At 47.5% G+C, this 26,884-nt stretch overlaps 1 protein-coding gene across 1 annotated transcript in view; it reads right to left on the minus strand.

Moving 5' to 3' along the window:
* The window catches only part of slc12a2l (solute carrier family 12 member 2-like), a 132,038-nt gene extending 106,725 nt beyond the window's left edge, over positions 1-25,313 (minus strand). Inside the window, exons 1-6 of the mRNA XM_056596289.1 lie at positions 24,362-25,313; positions 22,650-22,772; positions 22,379-22,454; positions 22,182-22,277; positions 18,069-18,208; positions 17,544-17,654 (exon numbers count right to left, since the gene is read on the minus strand). Of these exons, the coding sequence (XP_056452264.1) occupies positions 17,544-17,654; positions 18,069-18,208; positions 22,182-22,277; positions 22,379-22,454; positions 22,650-22,772; positions 24,362-24,817 (1,002 nt within the window). The 5' untranslated portion in view covers positions 24,818-25,313. The remainder of the gene's footprint in view (positions 1-17,543; positions 17,655-18,068; positions 18,209-22,181; positions 22,278-22,378; positions 22,455-22,649; positions 22,773-24,361) is intronic.
* Between the last annotated feature and the right edge of the window lie 1,571 nt (positions 25,314-26,884).

The following is a 26,884-nucleotide window of genomic DNA, read 5'->3' on the forward strand; positions in this document are numbered from 1 at the left end:
ATAGGGCCTATAAGAATCGGTCATAGTGATACGAGACTACCGATGGCCAAGTAATGGATGTGTAATAAATACACCAGTGTATCAAGAGGGTTAGAGGCCCCACCTGTGTATCAAGAGGGTTAGAGGCCCCACCAGTGTATCAAGAGGGTTAGAGGCCCCACCTGTGTATCAAGAGGGTTAGAGGCCCCACCAGTGTATCAAGAGGGTTAGAGGCCCCACCTGTGTATCAAGAGGGTTAGAGGCCCCACCAGTGTATCAAGAGGGTTAGAGGCCCCACCTGTGTATCAAGAGGGTTAGAGGCCCCACCAGTGTATCAAGAGGGTTAGAGGCCCCACCTGTGTATCAAGAGGGTTAGAGGCCCCACCAGTGTATCAAGAGGGTTAGAGGCCCCACCTGTGTATCAAGAGGGTTAGAGGCCCCACCAGTGTATCAAGAGGGTTAAAGGCCCCACCTGTGTATCAAGAGGGTTAGAGGCCCCACCTGTGTATCAAGAGGGTTCGAGGCCCCACCAGTGTATCAAGAGGGTTAGAGGCCCCACCAGTGTATCAAGAGGGTTCGAGGCCCCACCAGTGTATCAAGAGGGTTCGAGGCCCCACCTGTGTATCAAGAGGGTTCGAGGCCCCACCAGTGTATCAAGAGGGTTAGAGGCCCCACCAGTGTATCAAGAGGGTTAGAGGCCCCACCTGTGTATCAAGAGGGTTCGAGGCCCCACCTGTGTATCAAGAGGGTTCGAGGCCCCACCTGTGTATCAAGAGGGTTTGAGGCCCCACCTGTGTATCAAGAGGGTTAGAGGCCCCACCTGTGTATCAAGAGGGTTAGAGTCCCCCTCTTTGTTTGTGTATTAAATAATTCTATGTGGAAAGAAGGTTAAGAGTCCCTTTGCAGAGGAAACCGTATGCCTGGGGCACGAGTGACACACAGAGAGACAGTGTGTGTGTGCGTGAGAGAGGCTGTGTGTGTGTGTGTGTAAGAGGCCCAGAGAGGTTGAGACGGAGAGACTGTGTGTGTGTGTGTGTGTGAGAGGCCCAGAGAGAGAGAAAGAAAGAGAACAAGCGTATTTGTGGGCCGGCTAAATATAGAAATAAATCAATTAATGATAACCCGGCTATGTGTGCAACGCTTGCCTGCTTTGTTATGCCCAACGCTATTTTGCCGTGTCTGATGATTGTGGGTGCGGGACACAGAATGAGAAGTCTGTTGATATGTGTCTGTGTACGTCTGCGCGAAAGAGAGAATCTGTGAGTGAATCAGTGAGTGTATGCGTGGTCCGCTCTATCTTCGCCCGTTAAAACGGGTAAAGGAAAGAATAGATAGATTGATAATAATGAATAATGTCTCTCTGACGTATTGCTTCGGTCTATGGCTTAACCTGCGGAAATAGATAAATTGACAATGATAGATAACCTTTTACTGTGTTGCTTCAAGTTACTGTTTGACCCGTTAAAACTAAAACCTAGATAAGTTGACAAGGATAAATGATATCTCTTTTACTGTGTTTCTTTGAATTACTGCTGGACCTGTCGCATATCTATGCGATACTAAACAACATCTCTTTGCCGCTTGGTTGACGGTTTAGTCTGTTGAAGCAGATTAATCAATAAAGGATAGATAACGATTATTGGCTATGAGGAATGTCTGGATGTATTGAATGACGCCTCTAGGCCCTGTTGTTGTTTTTTGCTTCCCCCCCTGTTTTTTCTTCCTTTTTTTCTCGTTCTCCTTCTCCAAAAGTGACAAGAGTTACCCCCTAGCCTCTCATCCGCTTTTGTGTGTTAGACAGGTCACACAGAGTTATAGCACCACGGCCGCCATTTTTTGAGTTCTCTCACTCAGTCCCAAGCCACACCTCCCCCTCCGCCAAATCTGGACCACTCCGACTCTGCCCTTCCCCAACTACAGCGCCCCCTGCTGGACCACTCCGACTCTGCCCTTCCCCAACTACAGCGCCCCCTGCTGGACCACTCCAGCCCTACCCTCCCTCAACTACACCGCCCCCTGCTGGACCACTCCAGCCCTACCCTTCCTCAACTACACCGCCCCCTGCTGGACCACTCCAGCCCTACCCTTCCTCAACTACACTGCCCCCCTGCTGGACCACTCCAACTCTGCCCTTCCCCAACTACACCGCCCCCTGCTGGACCACCCCAACCCTACCCTTCCCCAACTACACCGCCCCCGCTGAACCACTCCAACTCTGCCCTTCCCTAACTACACCGCTCCCTACTGGACAGCACCAATCCAACCCCAACTCTCGATCACCCCCTGCTAGAAGAATTATCCCAGTTACTAATAAAGCTAAAAAGACAAACCTCCCCGCATCCGGCCTTCAGTGCAAAGGCGTCCACAACCCCGACCACCCCCATACCAGGCTGCTGTAAGAAGAAGCGGCGAACACGCCCACCATGTCGGACGAGCGACGAAGAGCCCCCGGAGAGGATTGGCAAGACGAACACCAGAGAAGCCAAGACAGAGAGCGATCCTCAGCCTCCCGGCCCACTGACAGCCACTCACCCCCACCCTCCCCGGAGAGGGCTCACCTACCCATGCCGAGATTGTTCTGTCCCCTAGAATCGACAACACCAGTTCAGTCCCAGCCAAAAGCCCCCGCCTCATACACCCTACCTTCCCCATTAATGACCCCCTCCCAGTTCAGCCCTGACCCAGATCACTTAAGGGACCCCCGTACCAATAAGAGCGAGCCCCGCCGCCCCCGGCCAGGTATACAAGAGGCTTTTATGGCACCTCTATTGATAGATGCGGAGGGAAGAGCAGCATACACACCATGGAGCCACCGGGACATGGCCAACCTGGTCGCCCGCTTGCCAACGCTCACGGCAGGAGCCTCGGCCTGGATCAGAAGATTTGAAACTGAGACGTCTGGCGATCTCCTGACCCTGGGAGACATACGAGCCATCATCGGCAGGGCACATGGTGCCGGACGAATCATTGAACTGGAGACACTGACCAAGACTGAGGCCCTACCTGACAACACCCCCTTCGAAGCTTACCGAAACCTCTTCTGGGAGAGTCTCAGGGCGCTCTTCCCAGCCGACGCAGGCAGAGTGGGAATCTCCGGCCTGACCATCAAACCTGAAGAATCTATCTTTCAGTACATAGAAAGGGCTGAAGGATTGTGGACGGATAATAATGACTGTCCCCCACACAGTAGCAAACTGGCGACACAGACATTCCAGCGGGCAATAATACAGGGACTGCCACCCACGGTCCAGAGGAGACTGAAGACAGTGGTGGCACTGCACTCCAAGCCCCGGACGGAATGGGTGGCTCACCTTAATCACCACCACCGGCTCGAGGAAGACAAACGACTTGAAAAGGATGATGATTACGAGGAATTGAAGAAGCAACTCGTGAGGATGCAGATCAAGGAGCTAGCCGAGAAATCCCAGCTGCACAAAAGACCAAGGACGACATGGGGACCCATGAGTATGATGCCTGTAGCGGCCCCACTGCCGACACCCCCAACGCCCCCAGCCCCGACGCCTACCCCACCAATAACACCAGCACCAATGCCCCTATCATGCGCAATGTATCAGATACCGGCGTGTCAAGGGCCCCCGCCACCTGGATGGCTGCAGCCGGGATACCAACCCACCAATTACCCTGGGTACACAATGGCCGCCCCGGTGCCGGCGCCCGCACCACCCCTGTTACAATACCAGCAACCACCCAGCGCCGAGAACTGGACACCCTCCTCCTCAAGCTACAGCCAAGCCCAGGCCCCCGAAACCAGGTTACCACCACCAGAGCGAGCCCAGCCGAAAGCAGAAAGGATACGGACGCAAATCGGCGCCCCTGGCGCCAGCGCATTGGACCTGGCCTCCTTCCGGGTCAACCTATCGTCCCTGATAGACGGGGAGCCATACCCGAGGAGCATGAGCGACTTCCTGATATACCTTGGCGAGATGCAAGAACACGCCGGTCCTTATGAGAAGAGCTGCTGGATCGCACAAGGATGCACTCAGGACGAATCCGAAATCTACCGCTACTCAGATGGCAAACCGGCACTCAGCTCCCGAGCTCTCTCTCTCATGGCTCGGTCACACCACTCCCACACCCACCAGGGCACCACCGCGACAATGGAGACAATCCGGCGAGACTGGTGGCACCCCGAAATGAAAGCCAGCATCCAGGAAGTGATCAAAGACTGTCACGCCTGCCAAGTACAGAACCCACGCCCAGCCCACATTCTCCCCCCAGGGGCCCGGTACTAGACCATTATGATGAAGCCCTCTTAGAATATGTACAGAACCCACGCCCAGCCCACATTCTCCCCCCAGGGGCCCGGTACTAGACCATTATGATGGAGCCCTCTTAGAATATGTACAGGCCCTGACCCTTGCCTCCCGAGCCTTGTACACACAGGTCACCTCCCTCCCGACCCCCGCAGATCCCAACCCCGTCCTCGTTAATCCCGGGGACTGGGTCTGGGTCAAGGTCCACAAGAGACACTGCCTTCAGCCACGGTGGGAAGGCCCCTATGAGGTACGTCTGGCCACCCCCTTCTCTGTCTCCCTTTCAGGAAGGAGCGGCGCCCGCTGGCACCACCTGTCTACCACCCGCAAGGCCGACAACCCGCATGACCGCACCTTGGCTACCGTTCAACGCGACCTCGCCCGGCTGCACCATGAGGCCACCACTGACGCCGCAGGAGGCCCGGACCAATAGACGTTGCATCATCGGCATGGTAGGAATAACCGGGGCCATGATGGGTTTCTTCATCCTGTGGGGAGTGGACTTCCATACGGCCATCCCGGGGAGGTCCCCCACCATCAAGCCCCCGTCTACGACGACACAACCCTCATCGGGACCCCCAACCCAGAGTCCACACCGCCGCAGGAGACCCCTGCAAGCCGCCAAATCCCCCAGCGACCCCTGCCTCAACAAATACGGTGGGCTATCCCTAACCTATACTTATGGTTCCAGCGCCGCCTATACCTTCCTCCTATGCGACGTCGTTCCGTGCGTAGGCGGACCCGCAGCCTGGGAGAAGTACGATGCATACATCTGCGATGCTCCCAAGGGTTCCTTCGCGGGAGTCCAGGGCAACGGGGTAATGACGTCCCCGGACAACAGCCAGAGCTGGTGTCGAGGATGGGGTAATGTACTATGGATGACGGGGAGGCACCAGGGGTACTATGTGACTAACCGCTCTCAGACTCTCCACAGGCCTGACGCGACGGCCGCACTACAGGCGAAGGGCTTCCTCTCGGGAGGCAACGGCAGAATCACCCTTACCCTCAGGAACATTACCAGCAACCCGTACCAAGGATGGGGCAACCCCGCATTTGGGTCGACCCGGGCGTGCGGGGTAAATACGGACTCTGCCTACCTCGTGTTCGGGATATCCCAGTCCGGCCCGGACACGACGGCTTTGTTGAAAATAAATTTCAGAAAGGCCCCCACCACACCCACCGCACCAGCCTCCAGGGCCAACACGACAACTCCTAAACCCCCGTCCGACCCATAATGACTCGCGACGGCCCGGTCACGATTTTTGATTTAAATTCCGTGGGGCGACTCCCCACCCACGATTCCATCGCGCTCGCGACCGGCTACGCAGACGATAATGCATGGCTTAGCTGGATTGCTGCTACGGTCCGATTCCAGGGGCTGTCCGACTGCGTAGCCTGTGCGTCAGCTCGCCCCCATCTAATCTCGACCCCAGTACTGTTCGATTTTACCAGCGACCCCATCGGCTCTCACTGCATGTTAGCTCTGTTTGTTACCCCCGAACCGGCCGGCTGCGGCCTCCTTAGCTCTCTGTTTCCACCCGGCCTTAACGACTCAATTCCCCCGGTGTACTCCCCTGGGGAGTACACCCACTCTTGCATCACCAGGGTCGGTGCGGTGAATGTTGGGGCGGTACCGCCGTCGTGGTGCCACTCCATCGCGAACGTTACGCTTTGGCCCAACATGACCGAACCGGGCCTGGGACGCCAAGACCTATTCTGGTCCTGTGACAAATTCACCCTTAGACTTACACTCCCGGCACAATGGTCCGGAACCTGCATTATAGTGCGCCTACTTATGCCCGTCACGCTCTTTACCCGGGGTTCGCCCGGGCCCGATAACCAAACTACCTCTCGACACCGCCGCAACTCCGCTCTCACCGACCACTTTGACCTAACCAAGAACACCCCCACGTACATGGATAGCATAGGCATTCCCCGGGGCGTTCCGAACCAGTTTAAGTTAGCAGACCAGATAGCCGCGGGTTTCGAGAACATACCCCTTATCTCTGCCATAATTCCAATCACCCCCAACAAAAACGTAGATCGCATTAATTACATTCACTACAACGTCCAGCGCCTATCCAACCTGACTCGCGACGCGGTAGAAGGCTTGGCCTCACAACTGGCCGCCACCTCTCTAATGGCGTATCAAAACCGTCTAGCCCTAGACATGTTGTTAGCCGAGAAAGGGGGGGTCTGTTCGATGTTTGGGGCTCAGTGCTGCACCTTCATTCCCAACAACACGGCCCCTGACGGGTCAGTGACAAGGGCCCTGGCCGGCCTTCGAGCTCTTTCCGTCCAGATGGCAGAGGACTCTGGGATCGACAACCCCATGGAGAAATGGATGACCGACATGTTCGGCAAGTGGAAGGGCCTTCTCATGGCCGTCCTGACATCCCTGGCCTGCTTCGTCGGGATTGTGGTCTGCTGCGGGTGTTGCTGCATCCCCTGTGCCCGCACCCTCTGCTCACGCCTCATCACCACGGCCCTCGAAAAGGAGAAACAACAGCCCCCTCCCTACTCCGAAGCAGCCCCCCTCATGCCCCTTCTGGATTGCCTGGACGAGCTTCCCCTGGACGACCAGATGGTGCCTGAAAAATTTGACTGTGAGTATGGCCTCCCTCGCCCTGCAACCCCTGACTTTGAGTACGAGCTCGACTGTGTCTTCGCCAAGCCGGACATCTACCCGTGAGTGCTAGTGGCCTCTCCAGGTGCACGGCCCCGGCGTCCTGTTTCCACCACCGTATGCTGAAACCCCACCACGACACCCCCTTTTTTCCCCCCCCCCCGCCTGTGACGTGCTAGTAACCTCTCCAGGTGGGCTGCCCCATTCCCGCATTCCCGTCCCCGCCAACGGCACCACCCCCCTCCCACCTGATGCACCCACGTCGCCCGGACCAGGGATCTGCGTTCCGGCACCAGGGGCTGCGGCCCGTTCCCTTAAGGCTTGAGGGCGCCCCTGGCTGTATTCGCTTCTGTACGCTTCACTGTTTTTAGCCGCTCCCATATCTATGCCCGCGTCTACGCAACCGACGCCGGGAACGTAAATGTTGTTGTTTATATCGCTGTCCCACTAGATGGAGCTCGGGGATACACACGGGCGAGATTCCAGGGGCCTTGATTGCCCGTTTATCAGATGAGGTCCTGAGCGCAGTTGAATAAAAGGGTCTAATGCTCAGGTGGCGCCTTGCGTCCACCTGCCCGTGATGACGCTCAGGGCTATTCCGTGGTTTCAGTTGTTCCCGTGCCCCGTGCCTACCCTGGATACCCCATGCGTGTGATTGCTTATTGTTACACGACCAGCTAACTCCTCCTCACATCCTTAGTGTGTGGTCATCTAGGGATGGCTTGAGGGGGATTGCCATTCGTTATCTACCTCATATCTTTCTATTATTATTACTATTATTTAGGGACACGTTTTATAGGTTGCATTTCTTTCCTGTGATTGTTATTGTGTAGTATTTGTGTGATTGTTGCATTTTTGTTTATTGTTTACTGTTTGTTTTATTGTTGCATTTCGTTGTTATTATTAGGGTTTGGTGTTAGTTTTGTTGTTGGTTGTTGTTATTTGTTTTTTGTATTATTGTATGCTTGTGGTATGTTTGTTTTTTGTGTATTACCTGCTGCCACTTTACTTGGTATCGTCTGTTCGCGATGTAAGGCCGGGGTGGATGCCACCCCCTAGGTGGGGTGTGTATGGCATACCCATGTCTGAAGCATGGGTGGCGTTTCTCCCACGTGGTTTCCCCATACACCCGGTCCAGCGACTTATTTTAGTCCCATACTCATGGTTGTTTGTTTTTTATGATTGTTTTGCCTTCTTTCTGTTACTTCTAAAAGTGTTATAATGATAGTCCCGCGCTGGAGTCCTATCCCTCGTATCCCTAATGAGTAAAAGTCGTCTTGCGACGACTTGAGGGGGATATGTTGGGCAAAATAACCTGCTGAGCACATCACATGTACATTATAAATATAGCTAACTCCTACCCCAGCCTGATCAGCACATCACATGGCAGTCACCTTACAATAGTCAACTCTTAACGCCTGATGAGCACAACACATGGCAGTTACATTCAACTTTTAAACACATAACACACACATGATAACATAGTCAGGTCGAGGCCAGAGCTAAGGCCCCATTTCTCCGCCAGGCAAATGGTAAACACTCAGACAATTCACTGTTTCATCCTCAGAACGGGAGGGCCACAAACAGGAGACTCTTTGAGGCGCTCCCCCATCAGGAAGAACACGAGAAGATACACTAGGGCCTGAGAGCCAAGGTCACGCAAAGACACACAGAACCACATACGTCTCAAACGCACACACCTCACCAAGAGGAAGATACAGCATAAGAGTGTGTCACACAGAGACTCTTCACCTTCTTCTGAAGCAGACCTTCCACGGAGGCGAAGCTCTGGACGAACCATCAGCGCTGATTAGGGACTTAGACATATTCGATTTCTCACGCTTTATGACTCTGTATAACCGTTGCCACTTTACTTAATAAATCCAAGGTCCTCATGCCGACAGACTTTATTACCTCTCCGTCTCATTTTATCTGGTCCAGTAACTAGACAGACCGTTTTTCCCTTCACTATCTATGAATTCACTTCTCTAAAACCCACTGCTCAGAATCTTATCACATATGTTAAACTAAAAGGATTGTTAAAGAAAATATTTGTAAGCCATTAAATGTCCAGTGATGTTCCACACCCTAACATTTGGAGGCGCTACTGCACTAACTCGGAATGGTAATTGGGTAAAAAAGAAAAAGAAGACTGAAATCGGTCATGTGACCATGAATATCCAGGAAGCATGTTGCTTAATATGGGAGGCCAATGCCGTGTTCCAATATCCAATATCCATATCCACTATCCGCACTTACTAGCCTAAGTTTGAGAAAGTAGGGCTTTCCGATTCAGATCGGGCAAAAATAAGTGAACTGAAAGGACCCGGATGGTGTACTCAAAACGGTCAGTCGCGAAGTGTGGATCGCCGTACCCTTTTCGTACTCAACGGCAGCCATCTTAGCTATGTAGCGGAAGAGGGTGGAGCCAGGCTGAGCCAAAGTCAACGCATTTTGCACATAGCCTGCATTAATAGTCATTTTGTAGTTTTTATAGCTTTTATAGCTTTTCATAGCAGCTAGGCGTAAAGATTTCCCCATTCAAAGCGGGATGTTTATTGCGGGGGAGGAGCCGCGGCGGCAGTCGTGATCGTAATTTCCGGTTAGTGCACCACAGAGTATTTGATTAGGAACAACACTGACATCTGAAAATTAGCACACCTAGTGAGTGCGGATAGCGTACTTCGTTTAAGTGTACTCATGGAAGTATGGATATCGGAACACGGCACTAGGTACACATGTTGCCTCATTTGCCTGTTTGCTCGGTTTAAATATTTGAACTTTGGTGCGGATTTGGCTTGATACTTCTGAATCACTCGCGAGAGAAAACTTTGTAGTTCAAAGGTTCAGGTTCAAAACATTTGCTGTATTACTTCATACACAAGAGAGTGAATACATTTTGGATATTCTTTTTACTTATTTCCAATATGTGTGTGTCTGTGTGTGTACATGGCCTCCAACTCCCTAATGTGTGTGTGTCTGTGTGTGTGTGTGTGTCTGTGTCTGTGTCTGTGTGTGTGTGTGTGTGTGTGTGTGTGTGTGTGTGTAGCTGTGTATGAGTGTGTTTCTGTCTGTGTACCAGGGATGGAAATTAACACCCGCCACACGCCATTTGCGGGTGGATTTGTATGGTGGCGGGTGAATTGTGTCACTTCACCCGCCACTGTGGCGGGTAATACATTCCAGTCAGGTCCGATCAAATTTGCATATCTCATACATTCGTTATATACGGCGCTGCACAGTTCCACAACCATTACTGTCAACATCCGGGCCCCTTCTTCCTCTACGCCTCTTTTGCTGAACTGCGACTGTCAATATCCGGGATAATATCGGTAACAGGGCTCTCAAGTCTCACGCGTTCGGCGTGAGACACACGCAATTCAACCCATGTACACGCTCACACGCCACACGGTAGGGTAACCAGACGTCCTCTTTTGCCCGGACATGCCCTCTTTTTGACACACTTTTAAAAAATGTGTGTCGGAATTTCAAAATCGTCCGGGATTTTATTAAAGCCTCATATATGTTCACATCGAATTTGAGTTGCGTTTCTCTGGGTCGTTCACAAACTAGTTAGGCTACGCCCTCCCCTACTCAGTTCTGTTCGCTTTGCATTGGTGGAAGTGAGTATAGGGGAGTGGTTAAGTAGAGCCTTCAGATTGGACGGTTTGACCTACTCAGTTACCGTCGTGTTTTGTATTTATTATTTTACCATTATTGTTTTATAGGGACAAACATTAAAAAATTTCTCCTACAGGGGATTGATAAAGATCTATCTATTGAACAGAAAGAAACACTTGGTCATACTTTACACACTTTACCACAGCATTGGCCTACTGAATGCCACAGATATATTTTCAGCATTGGACTGAATGCCACACATATTTTCTTCTGAATATTAGTGTTAAGGGCATATAATGCTTACTATCATACGTTAGTTACCATGTCTGTGTGGACACATTTGTATGCAGTCACATGTAAATACAAAAAAACAAATGTTCCTATTGACTTATGATGGTGTAGCCATGCATGTTGTTTTATTATTAATGTCAATTTGTTTTTTAATGAAAATACTTTTTTTAATGAAAATAAGTTTGGGGATAATGAATTATCCCCAAACTTGTCATCGTAACACCAACTGATGTGTGTGAAAAACACTTTTCTTATCTATTGTTACTATTATATTGTTTAAAATGTACGCATATATTAAAAAATATATAGCGTATAAAAAAGATGAGTGGCTGGTAGATTTTTAAATCTACCTGCCACAGTGGCTGGTGGGCAAAAAAGTTAATTTCCATCTCTGCTGTGTACCTTGGCCTCCCACTCCCTGGTGTTTGTGTGTGTAGTTGTGTGTGAGTGCATGTACTACCTTGGCCACCCACTCCCTGGTGTGTGTTTGTGTAGTTGTGTATGAGTATGTGTGTGTGTGTACCTTGGCCACACACTCCTGTGTGTGTTTGTGTAGTTGTGTAGGAGTATGTGTGTGTACCTTTGCCTCCCTACTCCCTGGTGTGTGTGTAGTTGTGTAGAAGTGTGTGTACCGACTTCCGGTTGGCTACAGAACTAGATGGCAGGTTGAGCACTTTGCTCCCGCGAGTCAGCGTATTATTAACCCCCGCTAACTTAATTAAAATATAACGAAGTGGTCTCTTTTAAGATTATGATGGGGGGAAAGAAAGGCAGAGGTAAAGGGGCGCAAGATACAGCGGAGAAGGATTCCCACCGTGCAGAACAAGCTGAGGACGACATGCGGGGAGATGAAGGCCAACATGGCGGCGACTCAACACCGGGAGCGGTGCGCACAGGGCTTGAAACTATAAGTAAGCAGATCAGCGAACTCAAGTCTGAACTAAAGGAAGACTTAAAAATGTTCAAAGACGAAATTAAACGTGACATGAGAGAAGAACTCATCGAGTTCAAGCAAGATGTTAACCGGCAGCTAGCTACAAACATGCTAGCCATGCAGGAGCACAACGAGAAAATCGGCGCGATGGCTACGCGGATCGACGACACCGAAACGTGGAGCGCGGAGGCTAACGCAGCCCTTCAGCAAACCATACAGGATCAGCAGAAGCTAGAAGACAAGCTGAATGACATAGAGTCGAGGGCAAGACGAAACAACCTGAGGATCCACGGTGTGCCGGAGGACGCAGAACGAGGCTCGGTGATGGAGTTTGTCGAAAAAATGCTCCGGTCCGAACTCAAGCTGAACGACGATGTGGATTTACAGATACAACACGCACACAGAGCCCTGGCGCCCAAACCGGGCCCAAACTCGCCTCCGAGGTCTATTATCATCAATTTCCAGCAATACAGCACCAAGGAAACGGTTATCCAAAAAGCATGGCGACAGAAAATCACAATGGGAGAGAAACCGCTGTATTTTGATCATGACTATACAGCTACCGTTCTACAACAGCGCAAGGCGTTCACCAATATCAAAAAGGCTCTCAAGGAAAAGGGCATTCGTTTCCAGACGCCCTTCACGCGGATGCGCATTCACTGGGAGAGCGGTGTGCAGGTGTACGGCAGTGCCTGGGAGGCAGCGCAGGAGCTCCGGCAGCGGGGATACAGCGTGGAGGTGCCAGAGAGACCACCCGGTAGGAGTCACCTGTTGGAGCTTCTCCAGCGGGCTACACCGTGGCAGCGAGTGGGATCAAATGCAGATGTAGGCACTGCCAGACGCGCTAAAGAGCGCCTACGGAAATTTCAGCATAGACGCCAGGAAGAACAGTAGTGTTTAAAAAATTGATGATAAACAAGCGACCCTTAACATAAAGATTAACATTGTATTCATGCGCTGGCTGGCGGGGCAGCGAGAGTTCGGCCCTACCAACGGACTCGCACGTAAGTTCAAGTGAGTTTGTAGCGGACTAATTGGGGAGGGGGCCCTTTCCTTGTGAGAGGTTTATTTCCCCCTCAGCTGAAAACTGGAGAATGCTCTTCAGACTTTGGAAGTCCTTTCACTTTACTGTTATAATGCTTGTTCTAAGCCGTTCTGGGCTTGTTATTGTGTTCCAGTTATCATTGGTTACTAAGGTAAGCCTGTGGAAACATAATGTTGTAAGATTGACTCAGTTAAATTATGATGCAGCCTGATGAGGTAAAGCTAATGTCCTTAAATGTGAACGGTTTGGGAAACCCGATTAAAAGGTCTAAGGTAATGGCAAAATTGAAAAAAGAGAAGGCAGATATTATTTTTATGCAAGAAACCCATCTCTCCCAACAAGAGCATGAGAAATTGAAACGATTTGGTTTTAAAAAATACTTTCTATAATTCATTTGTGCAAAGTCATAGAAGAGGGATTGCTATTCTGGTCGCTAATAAATTCAAATTTGAATCTTTTAAAGAAATAAAAGAAAAGGAGGGCAGATATCTCATTGTTAAGGGTAGGATTGAGCAGGATGTAGTAACCTTAGTAAATGTATATGCACCACCTGATACTAACAAACTGTTTTTCAAATCATTAATGGATGTGATTGCACTGGAAGCTGAGGGTGTCTGTATATGTGGTGGAGATTTTAATGTAGTATTAAATCAACATTTAGACACAACTAGCTTAACGAGAAATAGAAATAAATTATCAAAATTGATTAACACAGCCTGGGATGATATCGGGTTTTGTGATGTCTGGAGACATATTAATCCATTTGACACAAACTACACTCACTACTCAGCTCCACATTGTACTTACTCCAGGATAGATTATTTTTTTATGCCAAAAAGTGACTGTTATAGGGTGAAAGAATGTAGAATTGGGGTAGCTGATGTCTCTGACCACAGTGCTGTGTACTTGACAGTTCAAATAGAAGGAAGGAAGAGGAAGACGGGTTGGAGGTTAAATTTAGGTATGTTAAATAACAAAGCAGCTGTAGAACAGATAAAACTGGAAATTAAAGATTATCTGAAGATAAATGACAATGGCGAGGTGGACCCATCTATACTGTGGGACTCATTGATGGCGGTGATGCGTGGGAATTTGATTGCTTTAACAGCATTAAACAAAAAAAAGAAAATCAAGGAATATAATAACCTGGTATTAGATTTATCAAATGTGGAGCAACAACATAAAAAAAACAGAGACCCAGAACTGCTGGTGCATATAAAACAATTAAGGAAACAGATGAATGATCTATTAGAACAAGAAATTGAGAAGACGGCCCGATTCTATAAGCAGACCTATTATGAATCAGGTCCTAAAGCAGCCAAATTACTTGCCCGACGCTTGCGTAAACAACAAGTGGATAGTTCCATCCATAAGGTACGGGACCCAGAAACAAATCATTTGAAATATCAACCACAGGAAATATAGGCCATATTTCTAAATTATTATAAACAATTGTATACAGAGACCTCCGATACCAAAGTGGAAGCCATGCAAATGTTTCTTAATGAGCTTGATTTGCCTTGTATTGGCAAAGTACAAAATGATTTCATTATAGCAGATTTTACACTAGAAGAAATAAATAATGCAATTGGCAACTTAAAATCAAGTAAGACTCCAGGTAGTGATGGCTTCCCTGCGGAGTGTTATAAAACCTTTAAAGAAGAACTAGCTCCACTCCTGCTAAAAACATTTAATTGGATTAAAAGAGAATGTAAACTTCCGCCATCATGGAATGAGGCAGTCATTACAGTACTCCCAAAGGAGGGCAAAGATAGGGAATTAAGTAGTAATTATAGGCCTATTTAAATTCTCAATGTAGATTATAAAATGTACACAGCCATTATCGCAAAAAGACTTGAGAATATTCTCCCAGAATTAATAGACGAGGACCAAACAGGATTTGTAAAAAGCCGACAAACGCATGACAATATTAGAAGGACTCTACATTTGATAGATAGAATAGAAGGGGGAAATAAAAAGGCAGTAGTGCTAAGCCTCGACGCCGAAAAGGCTTTTGATCGGGTCAATTGGCAATTCCTGTATCAAACTTTAGATAGATTTGGCTTCAATGAGCAATCTGTTGATTTAATAAGAACACTTTATCAACAACCAACAGCAAAAATTAAAATTAATGGGTCATTATCTCCATCATTTATATTACAAAGAGGAACTAGACAAGGTTGTTGTCTCAGCCCCACATTATTTGCTTTGTATATTGAACCCCTGGCCCAGACAATCCGTCAACATGAACAACTAAAAGGCATCACAATTGGACATAGAGATCATTTAATTCGTTTATTCGCGGACGATATTTTGGTCCATTTAGTGGATCCTGAGAAGTCGTTCCCCATATTGATGGACATCCTCGAAGAATTTAATTATTATGCTGGTTACAAACTAAATATTACAAAGACACAACTTTTGTCATTTAATTACGAGCCTTCAGAAGAAATAAAACATAGGCATGATTTAAAATGGGATATGGAAGAAATAAAATATTTAGGGGTAATCATTACAAAAAATTTGAACAGATTATACAAGGCAAACTATAATTTGATTAATCAGAATATTAAAAAGGATATTGAACGATGGTCCACCTATTCATTGGATTTTGGTAGTAAGATAAATGTAATCAAGATGAACATGTTGCCTAGATTGCTATACCTGTTTCAAGCTCTGCCAGTAGGGGTTCCTAAACACCAGTTCTTTACCTGGGATAGACTTATTTCTAGGTTTATCTGGGATGGAAAGAAGCCTAGAATAAGATACACAACACTGCAGTTGGCCAAGCATAAAGGAGGAATGGCACTCCCAAATCTCAAAGATTACTTTTATGCAGCTCAGTTCCGTCCCCTTTTTCTGTGGTGTAATGATAACTATTTTGCTAGATGGAAGGAAATTGAGACATATGTTGAGGGTTATCAGATCCAGTCGGTTTTAGGAGAAAAAGAAATCCCCCGATTAGTCAAAAGTCAAAGAGATTCAATAACCTCTGGCTCACTGGAGTTTTGGTTTGATTTTGTAAGGCAATTCAAACTAAGGAAAGACCAGAAAGCACTTAGATGGTTAGCCTTTGACACTCAATTTAAACCAGGAGAAAATGATGCCATATTTAAGCAATGGGGAGTAAAAGGTATTAAGGCAGTGTGTACACTGATGGAAAAAAACAAAGAATTACAGACTTTCCAAAAACTAAAAGAAACATTTTCTCTTCATAATCGGGACTTATTTAGGTATATACAATTTAGAGATTATTATAATAAAGAAATTAAGATGGAAACTTCTCACGAAATAAAGTTATAAAGAATATGATCAATGCATATAAACCAAATAGTAAAAGTGTAAAAGTAATCTCCATGTTTTATGACAGTATTATGGAATGTAAGGGCAACTCAACATTGTATCTAAAATTAAGGTGGGAAAAAGAATTAAATGTAGACATTTCATCAGATGTATGGTACGATATGTGTGAAACTCAACATACTTCCACAAGTTCACATCAATTGAGGGTTTTCAACTGGAAAAATTTGGTGCTGTTTTTTATTACACCTAAAATCAGCAGTAAAGCATCTTCAACACCCCAACCATGTTGGAGACAGTGTGGCTGCTTAGAAGCACACCACACGCATATTTTTTGGAGTTGTGAAAAACTGAAGCCATTTTGGAAAGATGTACATTTAATCTTAATTATTGTGCTTGGATATAAGATTCCTTTGTCATGCACTGTCTTATACTTTGGTCACATTTCACTGGTTACTCTACAGAGGGACAGATACTTGGTAAAAGTACTCCTTACCGCAGCAAGGAAAACCATAACTAGAAACTGGTATAAACCTGATTCACCTAAACAGCAACAATGGTTTGATGTCATTCAGGAAATAAGGACAATGGAACGACTGACTTGTGTGATACGTTTGAGGTTAGATTTGTATGCTAAGAGATGGCAGAAGTGGATACTTTACTTAGACAAACTATAAGGACACTGGCTCACAGTCTGTTTGCATTCAAGTGTAAGGCAGCTACTTGAGCTGCGCTTAATCTTTACATAGGTATGTATTTCATCTTTTTATCTACAACACGTTTTCCCACAGGCTCCGTTTTTGTTTGTTTTTGTTATAATTGTTTGTACACTGTATTACTGTATGTTTGTTTTATCTGCACTGAATTAACATCTGCAAGTTGATCTTACTATGTGTAGTTGTGATGTGCTAAAAACTCAATAAAAACTAAAGTATAAAAAAAAAAGAAGTGTGTGTACCTTGGCCTCCCACTCCCTGGTGTTTTTGTGTGTGTAGTTGTGTAGTGTGTGTGTGTGTAGTTGTTTATAAGTGTGTGTGTGTGTGTGTGTGTGTGTGTGTGTACCTTGGCCTCCCACTCCCTGGTGTTTTTGTGTGTGTATGTGTGTAGTTGTGTAGTGTGTTTGTGTAGTTGTGTATGAGTATGTGTGTGTACCTTGGCCTCCCACTCCCTGGTGTGTGTGTGTGTGTGTGTGTGTGTGTGTGTGTGTGTGTGTGTGTGTGTGTGTGTGTGTGTGTGTGTGTGTGTGTGTGTGTAGTTGTGTATAAGTGTGTGTACCTTGGCCTCCCACTCCCTGGTGTTTGTGTGTGTGTGTAGTTGTTTAGTGTGTGTGTGTGTAGTTGTGTATAAGTGTGTGTGTGTGTGTACCTTGGCCTCCCACTCCCTGGTGTGTTTGTGTGTAGTTGTGTTTGAATATGTGTGTGTACCTTGGCCTCCCACTCCCTGGTGTGTGTGTGTGTGTGTGTGTCTGTGTACCTTGGCCTCCCACTCCATCCCGGCCACTGAGATTCCCAGCAGCAGGATGACGGTCAGCGTTCCGACGATTCGAATGTCGTTCAGCTCGTCAGTCATCAACGCATCCACATCCTGACCGCCAGCGATAATACACCAATAATGTTATCAATGACATTATAAATTGCATTATCAACAGCTATGCTGTCCTCTACCCCCAGCGCCTTGCTGGGGTGGACAGTTGCATAACTCCTCTTCCAAGAATCCACGCAGAAGACACGTTCCAGTTAACGCTTTCTTCAGGGTCGCTTGAAAATAGCAACAATGTTTTCCGAGGCTAACTTGTAGCTAGAGAAGTAGCAAGTAGCAATCGTGTATGTAATAGTTACGGAACATGCAGCCGAGCAATTATAACTTTGGCCAGTAAGTGGCATCAGTGGATCAGTAACAAACATACAGTGGGAACATACATAACAGAGCAAGGAATACTTCAATCCCTCACCAATAGCATACCCATAAAATTATCAATAACTTAACAGTGTGTCTTACGTTCAGCATCTCGACGACTGTCTCAGCGAAGCCCACCACGTACATCGCCACGGCAACGGCGTTGGCGAAAGCGAAAATTAGTCCAATGGATCCGCCGAACTCAGGACCCAGACTGCGGGAGATCAGGTAGTACGCTCCTCCTGGGGAGAGACCCTCGTTATCAGACACCACAGATCTCCGTCCTCCACCCAGACACCACAGCTCTCCGTCCTCCAACCAGACACCACAGCCCTCCGTCCTCCACCCAGACACCACAGCCCTCCGTCCTCCACCCAGACACCACAGCCCTCCGTCCTCCAACCAGACACCACAGCCCTCCGTCCTCCACCCAGACACCACAGCCCTCCTTCCTCCACCCAGACACCACAGCCCTCCGTCCTCCACCCAGACACCACAGCCCTCCGTCCTCCACCCAGACACCACAGCCCTCCGTCCTCCACTCAGACACCACAGCCCTCCGTCCTCACCCAGACACCACAGCCCCCCCGACCTCCACCCAGACACCACGGCCCCCCCGACCTCCAACCAACTCTTCCGTTTAGAATTTTGGATCTCAATCAGCTCTGAATCGATTTGGAAATCCCATATTTTGATGCCCCAGGTTCAGATTACCAAGTCAGATCAGAGGTAACCAGATCCTGATTACAAGTGCTTTAAGCCTCCATAGGATTTAAAGAACAACATAAAGAATCAAAATAATCCCAATCCGATCTATTAATCTTCAAATGCATTTTGAAGACTTTATCAAGATTAGAGCTACGATATGATTCCCTGATCTAATCTGATTTAATAGTAATCCCAATGGTTTTGAACTACCTATTTGGAGGATTTCATCCAGTCCGATCCAATATCTGATGGGATCATGTTGAATCTTCCTGGACCAGAAGGGAGATGTAATGTACAGACTCAAATCCCGTTTCCTACATCCACACTTGCGCTACTGCCAAATTGTTCAGAACCCAAATGCACTGATTGTTTGGATACCGACCTGCCATGAAATCACCTAAAGTGCTTCTTCTTCGTCTGTATATAGCAACCAGCGAATTCCTTTATTTCTCCCTGTGCATTAATTTAATTCCCATATGTCCCCTGTTCAACCAATCAGGCCTGACTTCGATGGATGTGTGATGTGACAATAGATGTCTCGGATGCCACAGTGGAAAACTGTTGAATTGATTAATAAAAGTCTGTTTACTTTACATAATGGTACTGACCCTTTATTGGAAAACCAGTCAGACCAGTACGTGTTGAAGTTATTAACAGTGACCAGTAGATAAGTGGCAACATAATGATGAACTCTAACTGATGGGTGCTTTAGAGTATTAAAGGCGACATATTATGAAAACAACACTTTTCCTGGGATTTGGAGTGTTGTTTTGGGTCCCTGGTGCTCCCACACACATACAAACTTTGAAGAAAGTCTGTACATGATTTTTTGAGTGAGATATACATTTCTGAAATTACCCCGCCTATAGTTACCAAACGAGCCAGTCAGTTTCAGCGCCCCCCTCCTACGTAGGAAGGGGGCACAGTTGAATATTACCTCCCACTTCCCCAATCCCCTCCAATCAGAGCATAGCTAAGATTTTGTGGACCAGCGGACGAGCAGCTCCAGCAGGGGGAACTCGGCGGCAGCTCAGCTCCGGGAGTGCAATCCCTTTCTCTGACGGCGGCACCGCTAGAGCTGCCGGACTGCCGTCAAAGCGTCAGCGGCATTCTGGAGGAGGAGACATGGAGAAGAAAGGGATTGTACTCCCGGAGCTGAGCTGCCGGACTGCCGCCAAGCTACCCCCGCCAGACTTTTCAGCTCCCGGAGGACACCCGCCGGAGCAGCCAGAAAGCTTCGGCGGCAGTTCAGCTCCCGGAGTACACCGCCGGAGCTGCCAGACTGCCGGCGGTGCTGCCGAAGCCTCGGCGGAGGTGCGCCACGGGGTGCTCGGCGGTAGTTCGGCATCTCAGCTCCCAGAGAACAATGCCTTTCTCCTCCATGTCACAATTCATAGACTTCAGAGAGTCAAGGCCAAAGTTCCTTTCCCCCTGTTCTTCTCAACCATGGCTGAGATATCCCCCACTACGAGTCTTTGCTTGTTGTGAAAGTGCCAGAGACGTCAGACGCAGTCTTTATGATTCATAATATCATCCGAGGCGCGCATAGCGTTTGGCCGTGATATTAGATATAATATTATATAATGTGGCACCCGTCCCCAACCCCTCGGGCTGGACGGCCCAGGGGAGAGGTTGTGGAGGGCGTGTACCGCCCATACCCAGCAGGCGGAGCCAGAGGACAGCCCTTCTGTCACACTAATTGGCGAGATAGGGTACACCTGCGGCGGGGAACGAGGAGAGAGTGGTATCATTTAAAAAGCGCTTTCACCTGTTCCCAAGGAGAGTTGGAGCCGGGAGAAACCAGAGTACCCCAGAACTATGGACGGACGAGCAGGCGGAAGGTGAACCGACCCGTACTCGACAGGCCCCAGGGAGGACGCACCCTGGCCAAGGAATGACCGCTGTGAATCAGAACGCCGACGGGATCGACCTCCCTCTCCCCGAGAGAACCGAACATTGACCCCCTTTTTCCCTGGCTCATGGAGTCATTGTGTTCTTTTCGTTTTCCCCACGTGGGATCCTCATCCACGTGGTTTTTGAGTTACCCCGAATAAATGCCCTCCAGGGCTTTGAACCAGACGTGAAGTGTGGTGATTTCCTGTAAAACCGAGACATTCCTGGGCCCGGGTTGCCACAATAAATACCCATCTATAATATTATTATTATTACAGTATATTATATTATATTTAGTGCTGTCAGTTTAACGCGTTATTAACGGCGTTAACAGAAACCAATTTTAACTGCGTTAATTTTTTTTATCTCGCAATTAACGCTCTTTTGGCTTGGCAAACGTTAAAACACCATACCAGATCTAACTACACCAGAAACAAAACAACAAGCACGCCGCACAAACTTTTTGGGGCAAGCAAGGATACGGAGCAGGTGAAAAACTCTTTAAAAGTGTGTGTGTGTGTGTTTGTGTGTCACTCTGTTGTAGCCTGCACGAGAGTTCAATGTTGTCAATATCTGTTATGTCTTTCTGACCATTCGCAGTTCAAGGCCCACCTGGGCTGTACCACTTCGGGAGGGAGGGGCCGCTCAGTTACTCCCCTCTAGACAAAATCGAATTGGTTGCGACGGTGACAGATTGTATGTGTTGCATCTGTTGAGTGAGTGAGAGGTTGCGGTTGCACAGTTCAGGCTGCTAGACGGCGCTGCAAGGAACTTTTATAAATATTTTTATAAACAATATTGTTATCCCGCAGTAATCAGCCCGACAGCCCCGAAACGTTAACGGCCCACCGGGAATTCTCCCGACTCTCCCGATTACCACTCCACCACCGTGTCTATTTGTGTGTGGTGTGTGTGTCTCATTCATTCAAACCATGAATGAGACATAGAGAGTAAGCAAGTGGTATAAATATTGGTTGGATGTTCTCGAGACATATATTGTTTATTTCGGGGATTTTCATGGCGTCTTGACGGGGAATAAATTATGCTCAGGGCCGGCTTGCAGACAATTCGCGGCCGCTCACAATTGTGGGCAGGTCCAACTGACTTCGCAGGCCGCTACACAATAGCGGGCCGGTCCACCTGACCTCGCTGGCCGGCCGGCCGACCGGGAAATCTCCCGATCGTCCCGACGGCCACTCCGCCTCTGACTGTCATGTACCTACCCGATGTCAAGTGGACCGGGTTTATTCACAGCGGGTCTCTCTCTCTCTCTCCTTCTCAACACTCTATGATCTCACTAAAAGGCTAGCAGCACGAAATCAAGGGATATTTAGAATAGAAAAAAATGTGTGATTAATCGCGAGTTAACTACGACATTAATGTGATTAATCGCGATTAAATGTTTTAATCACTTGACAGCACTACTTATATCATGTAGATATAGAGCTCCAGGAGTCCGCAGATGGAAACAATCCTTTCTCCTCCATGCTGTGGTTAAGTCTGACAGCTCATTGGTCAATGGGCAGCAGCTCATTTGCATTAAAGCTACGGACACCAGAAACAACTATGTTTACTAGTTGTGAAAACGCCATAATATGTCTCCTTTAAACAAACCTCCTCTCACAAATCCGTTGGTTGCTATGGCAGAGGTGGACAGTCCGGTGATGGTGGTGACCAGCGTTGCCATGCAGATGATAGCGATAGTCAGCCCTGCAACGCAATCACATCATCACCAGATTGTAGGGGATATGTCTGTGATGTCACAATGTGGGGGGAGCCTAAACAGGCGGAGGTTGCGAATGACAACATACCGATGCCTGCTTGGCCAACGATCCAGGACATCCTGATGAACAGCATGACCCCCCAGATGTTGAGCATGCAGCGCACCTAAACACAGACAGGCTACTGATTTATGCACACAACCGCATGTCTATTGGTTGATCAAACAATCAGACAGATCTGTCAGCCATCCAAAACAGTCAATGGGATCAATGGGAACATTTGGGAATTATCAATGTAGCAGTCAACCGAACATTCTGTCAGTCAGTCAGTCAAACTATTGAAACAAGAGGCCTCAGTTACCAGGACACCTTTCACCCAACCAAACTTGATAGTTCCTCCTTTGGCCTGCTTGGCTGCCAAGGCTGCTGCCTCCTCTGCTGCGGAGGGCTCCTCCCCATTGGCCAGACCGTCCTCAAAGGGCTCCTTTGGCCAATCACAGCACAGACAGGGATGATGTTAACGACACAAAGGGAGTCTCATCACAGGATATTGTTTCAGAATGGTGCCAGGCGATGGAAAATATGTAAATAGGTTCATGTCTAGCTCTATTAACTTTATTTTAGTTGGTTGATTTTTGCCAATTATTATTTTGCCCGCAAATCTGTGCTGAATCAATTGCATTGCATTATCTTATATATGAAGCATCAAGTATTATGACTAATGATTGTAACTATTGTATTATACCTCAACTTTCAATAATGCATAGCCTACATATATTTTTCCATTGCCGAAGACTCCTTTTGTGTACAGATTCTGTTTATCTTTTGTGACTATATTGTTTTTGATCAATGCTTTTTAATTGTTTAATAATGTATTTATTTTTTTTCTCCCGTAGGATATTTCAAGGGGAGTATTTCCAATTATAATTAGCCTTCATCTTATCTCATCTAAACACAGATGGATGGAATTATCCTACTCCTATGTATGGGTGCACATTAAGATCCAACTTCCTAAAAACATGAAAAAATCATATTTAATTGAAGCCGACTCAACTTTTTAAAGGTTTTGTTCATGTCTCTATCCTGCAAAGTGGTCAGAACCCTTGCATATATAATTGCCGTGTTACAACTCTATGCTTATTGTCAGAGAATTAATTAGTCCAATAATGGTGCTGCATATGTGGATGTGTTGCTCTCTAAAATAGGGATTCATTAATATATATTTTAAGCTACTATTAATGGCTGTGTGTCCGTCCCCCCCCCCCCCCCCCCCCCCCCCCCCCCCCCCCCCCTCCTTCCTAAGTTGAGACACGCGCCCTCACTCCTCTTCATAGGAGCTGGAGGCCTCTTATTTTTTTTAAGAAAATGTTTCTGTGACTCTCTGTCAACGGTACCGGTAGACTGTCCGTGTCGGGGCACCGGGAAGCCCGGGTCACCCGGCAGAATAAGTGCATTGTGTGTCAACGCGCGTGTCAGGCCAGCCGCTGATGTCACATTGGGGGCCTGTCCTGTGCAGTGGGTGGAGCGGAATGTGTGTCGTACTAATAACCCGTGGCCGCTGCATTAATGACTACTGGAAGAGAAGGACTTGTAGGTCAATCCCAGTGTAACAATTTAAGTTTTAATCCGTAGGCTAATGTGAGACATGGAGGTCAGAGTGTGTGAGACAGGCCTTTCTCCCGTCTTTAATTCAAATTATAGACTCATCATATTAATCATTGTACTCTACCACTAATACTAGATTAGCAGTGAACCTACAAATGAATATACCGTCAACAATAGGAGCTATAAGAAAAATAACAATCGGTGAAATCGTAATGGTTTTGTGAAAACCGAATGGTCACATCCCTCTCATCAACATATTTAGATTAATATTAATTTAGTATGGGATGCAGAATATAGGTTTATAATCTGAAAGGGCCTAATGTTATCCTTAAATTCATATAATCGCAATGAGGTTCAAATGTTGTTTAAACATGCCTCAGAATGAGGCAGGGCTGTTTAATTAACTGAGTAAAGTACTCAAGTAGCCTACTTAGTAACTTAAGACCTGTTCAGTGCTCCGGCCATTACCTTGTCCAGCTCATCATGGAGTTCTGACAGCGATGGTCGGATCAGCTTCTCTCCCAACGCCGCAGCGGTATTTCGGTAGAAGTCGATGTTGGGTACGGCGTCGATGGTGTTGTGTCCAAACGTCCGCATGTAGTAGGTGTTGGACTGCGAGTCCGAAACGTGCGTGTGTCCCGTGCCTGTGGAGTGGAGGCTGACCGAGTCGCTCTTCACCGTGTCCCCGTTATGGGAGACGTCGGGTGGGAGTCCGATGTCCATAGCGCTCCCAAGGCCCTCTGGGTCCAGGAAGCCCACCACCACTCTGGACCGGCCCTTGAGGTCATCCGTCCCGGGAGCTGGTGACCGACCCCCTGTGGAGGCCTCGGCTCTCTCTGCCTCCATGACAACGTCCACCTGGAAGCGGCTCTTTGGGGAGCCGCTGGCCCGCAGAGCTGGTTTCTGACCCGGGGGTCCAGACATATCCAACGATGTTGATTAACTGCGTGCGAAACCGAACCACCAGAGTAGAAAACACTCTGAACCAGAGCTGTGACGCACGACTCACCGACGTCCCATCAGCACCCAACAGTGGGCCTACAATACACTGCCGCGTGGGGTGATAACAGCAGGGCTGTCAGGGGCCTGAAGGTGTTCTGTCTCCCTCTGGGTCTGAGTACGCAGCATGGCTTCTGCCAAGCTTCGGGGCGTAACGGACAGCAAGCCGTCCTCTCTTCTTTGTCCTCCCCTTACTCCTACTCCTCCTACTGCTCTGATGTCTCGAGATGGAGGAGAAATGGTGCGAAATGACAATCAGTCTTTTGAGACTGGGATGGGAGGCTGACCGCTGTGGTCCTGGACCGGGACCCCCAGAGAGACCACCAGAGAGAACAGTTGGAGGGGGGGGGAGAGGATGGTTCCACGAAACATAACCCCATTCAGGTTTCTTCAATAAATGGACAAAGAAATACAAATGCATGTCAGTCATGTCCGCGCAAAATGTTTTTACCTATTCTATAATCATCTTCATATTTTTATAGTTTTACTGTTTGAAATGGTTGGCTATGTAGGTGTACTAGTTTAATAGTTGTAAAAGTTGTCATAGCTGTCATATCTGTTCCATTTTGCATTTGTTTTAATAGTTTACTAATGCTGAACGGTCACGTCAGAGGGAGAACCAGCCAACTAGTCCCTAACCTGAGCTATGAACTATTTTAAGATCACCTATAGAACTAACTGTAGCCTCCATGATTTGGAAGGCTCAAAACAATTCAGAATGGAACCCAAACTGCTGCTTAATAATATATATTACTATACTACTATGTCGGAACCCTGCTTTCATTCAAGATCTCCATAAACGCGTCGCGTTCTAAACACTCGTGAACGAGACAAACAAAGGCACTTGTCATCGTGGGCTCCGTGGCTGACAGAGGCATTCACACACACAAGGGCCATTGTGTGTGTGTGTGTGTGTGTGTGTGGTTGTGTAAGTGAATGTGTGTCTTTTTGCAAGCACAAGGGGTGTATAGAGCCTTGATTCCAATTTCTGAGTATGACAACCTCGACATCTGGCTCAAATATGGCTCAATTATACACATATATATGTAACGGGTATAAGAAATACTTTAATTTTTTTATTGAAATTCCTGCTAAAATGTGTATATAGCCTGTATATTGAATTGTCCTGCAATGAGTTCCATTGCGCAATCTACTGTTACCTTTAAATCTATATATATGATCGCAAACCGGATGCTCTTTCAGTTTTCCAGCTCTCTGCTTGGGGTAAGCCGAGATTTGATGTCGCTCTGCAAAAGTATTATAAATTACACTTAAGCTAACGTGAGACTTACCATGTCATGTAACAGCAAATATCGAGATGTTATCTTGGTACATTTCCGTTTTATATTGGTTGTTGCTCACGTTAGTAGTATTATTATTTTGCACTGAAGTTATTGTTATTCCTCCCTGTAGATGTCGAATCCGGTGAAAGTGATAAATCATATATTGTGTGTGCGCATCTACCTCATTACAGCTACCACATAAAGAACCATCATCCAATCCAGCCTGTGTGTGGGTTCTTGGCGGGACGGGTACACAACAGTTACATTGGTGCCGTGACCCGAGACTTCTATCAAGCTCTTCGAACCGCTGACCGTCCTGCCTACCACATCGCTCCATGCAGCAGGTTCACAGTTTGCAGGGGTAGAGAGTATTGCAGTGAAGCTTATTACTGTACACTGGACAGTGTGTCACAGTGGCACAAATAATTGTATGTGGCATAGCAGTAACGTGTCATACAGATTGCTGATTTATTTTACCGTTTTGATTTATTTGCCATTATCCCATTGATGATTTCATATATTGTGGTGGGCTGTACTGTTTTGTGTCAGATATTTATGAAACATGTCTTTTCAGAGTAATCAGTTTTTCCCACGGTTTGGCACACCCACTTATGTTGGCAGGGGCAGGGGTATGCTTACTCCTATCCCCTTTTCTGTTGATAGTTCTACCCGATGTCTTGGTTTGCCCCCATTAGAGGCAGTTTCTAAT

This window comes from Gadus chalcogrammus, chromosome 8 (assembly GCF_026213295.1).
Source record: "Gadus chalcogrammus isolate NIFS_2021 chromosome 8, NIFS_Gcha_1.0, whole genome shotgun sequence".
Classification (NCBI taxonomy): domain Eukaryota; kingdom Metazoa; phylum Chordata; class Actinopteri; order Gadiformes; family Gadidae; genus Gadus; species Gadus chalcogrammus.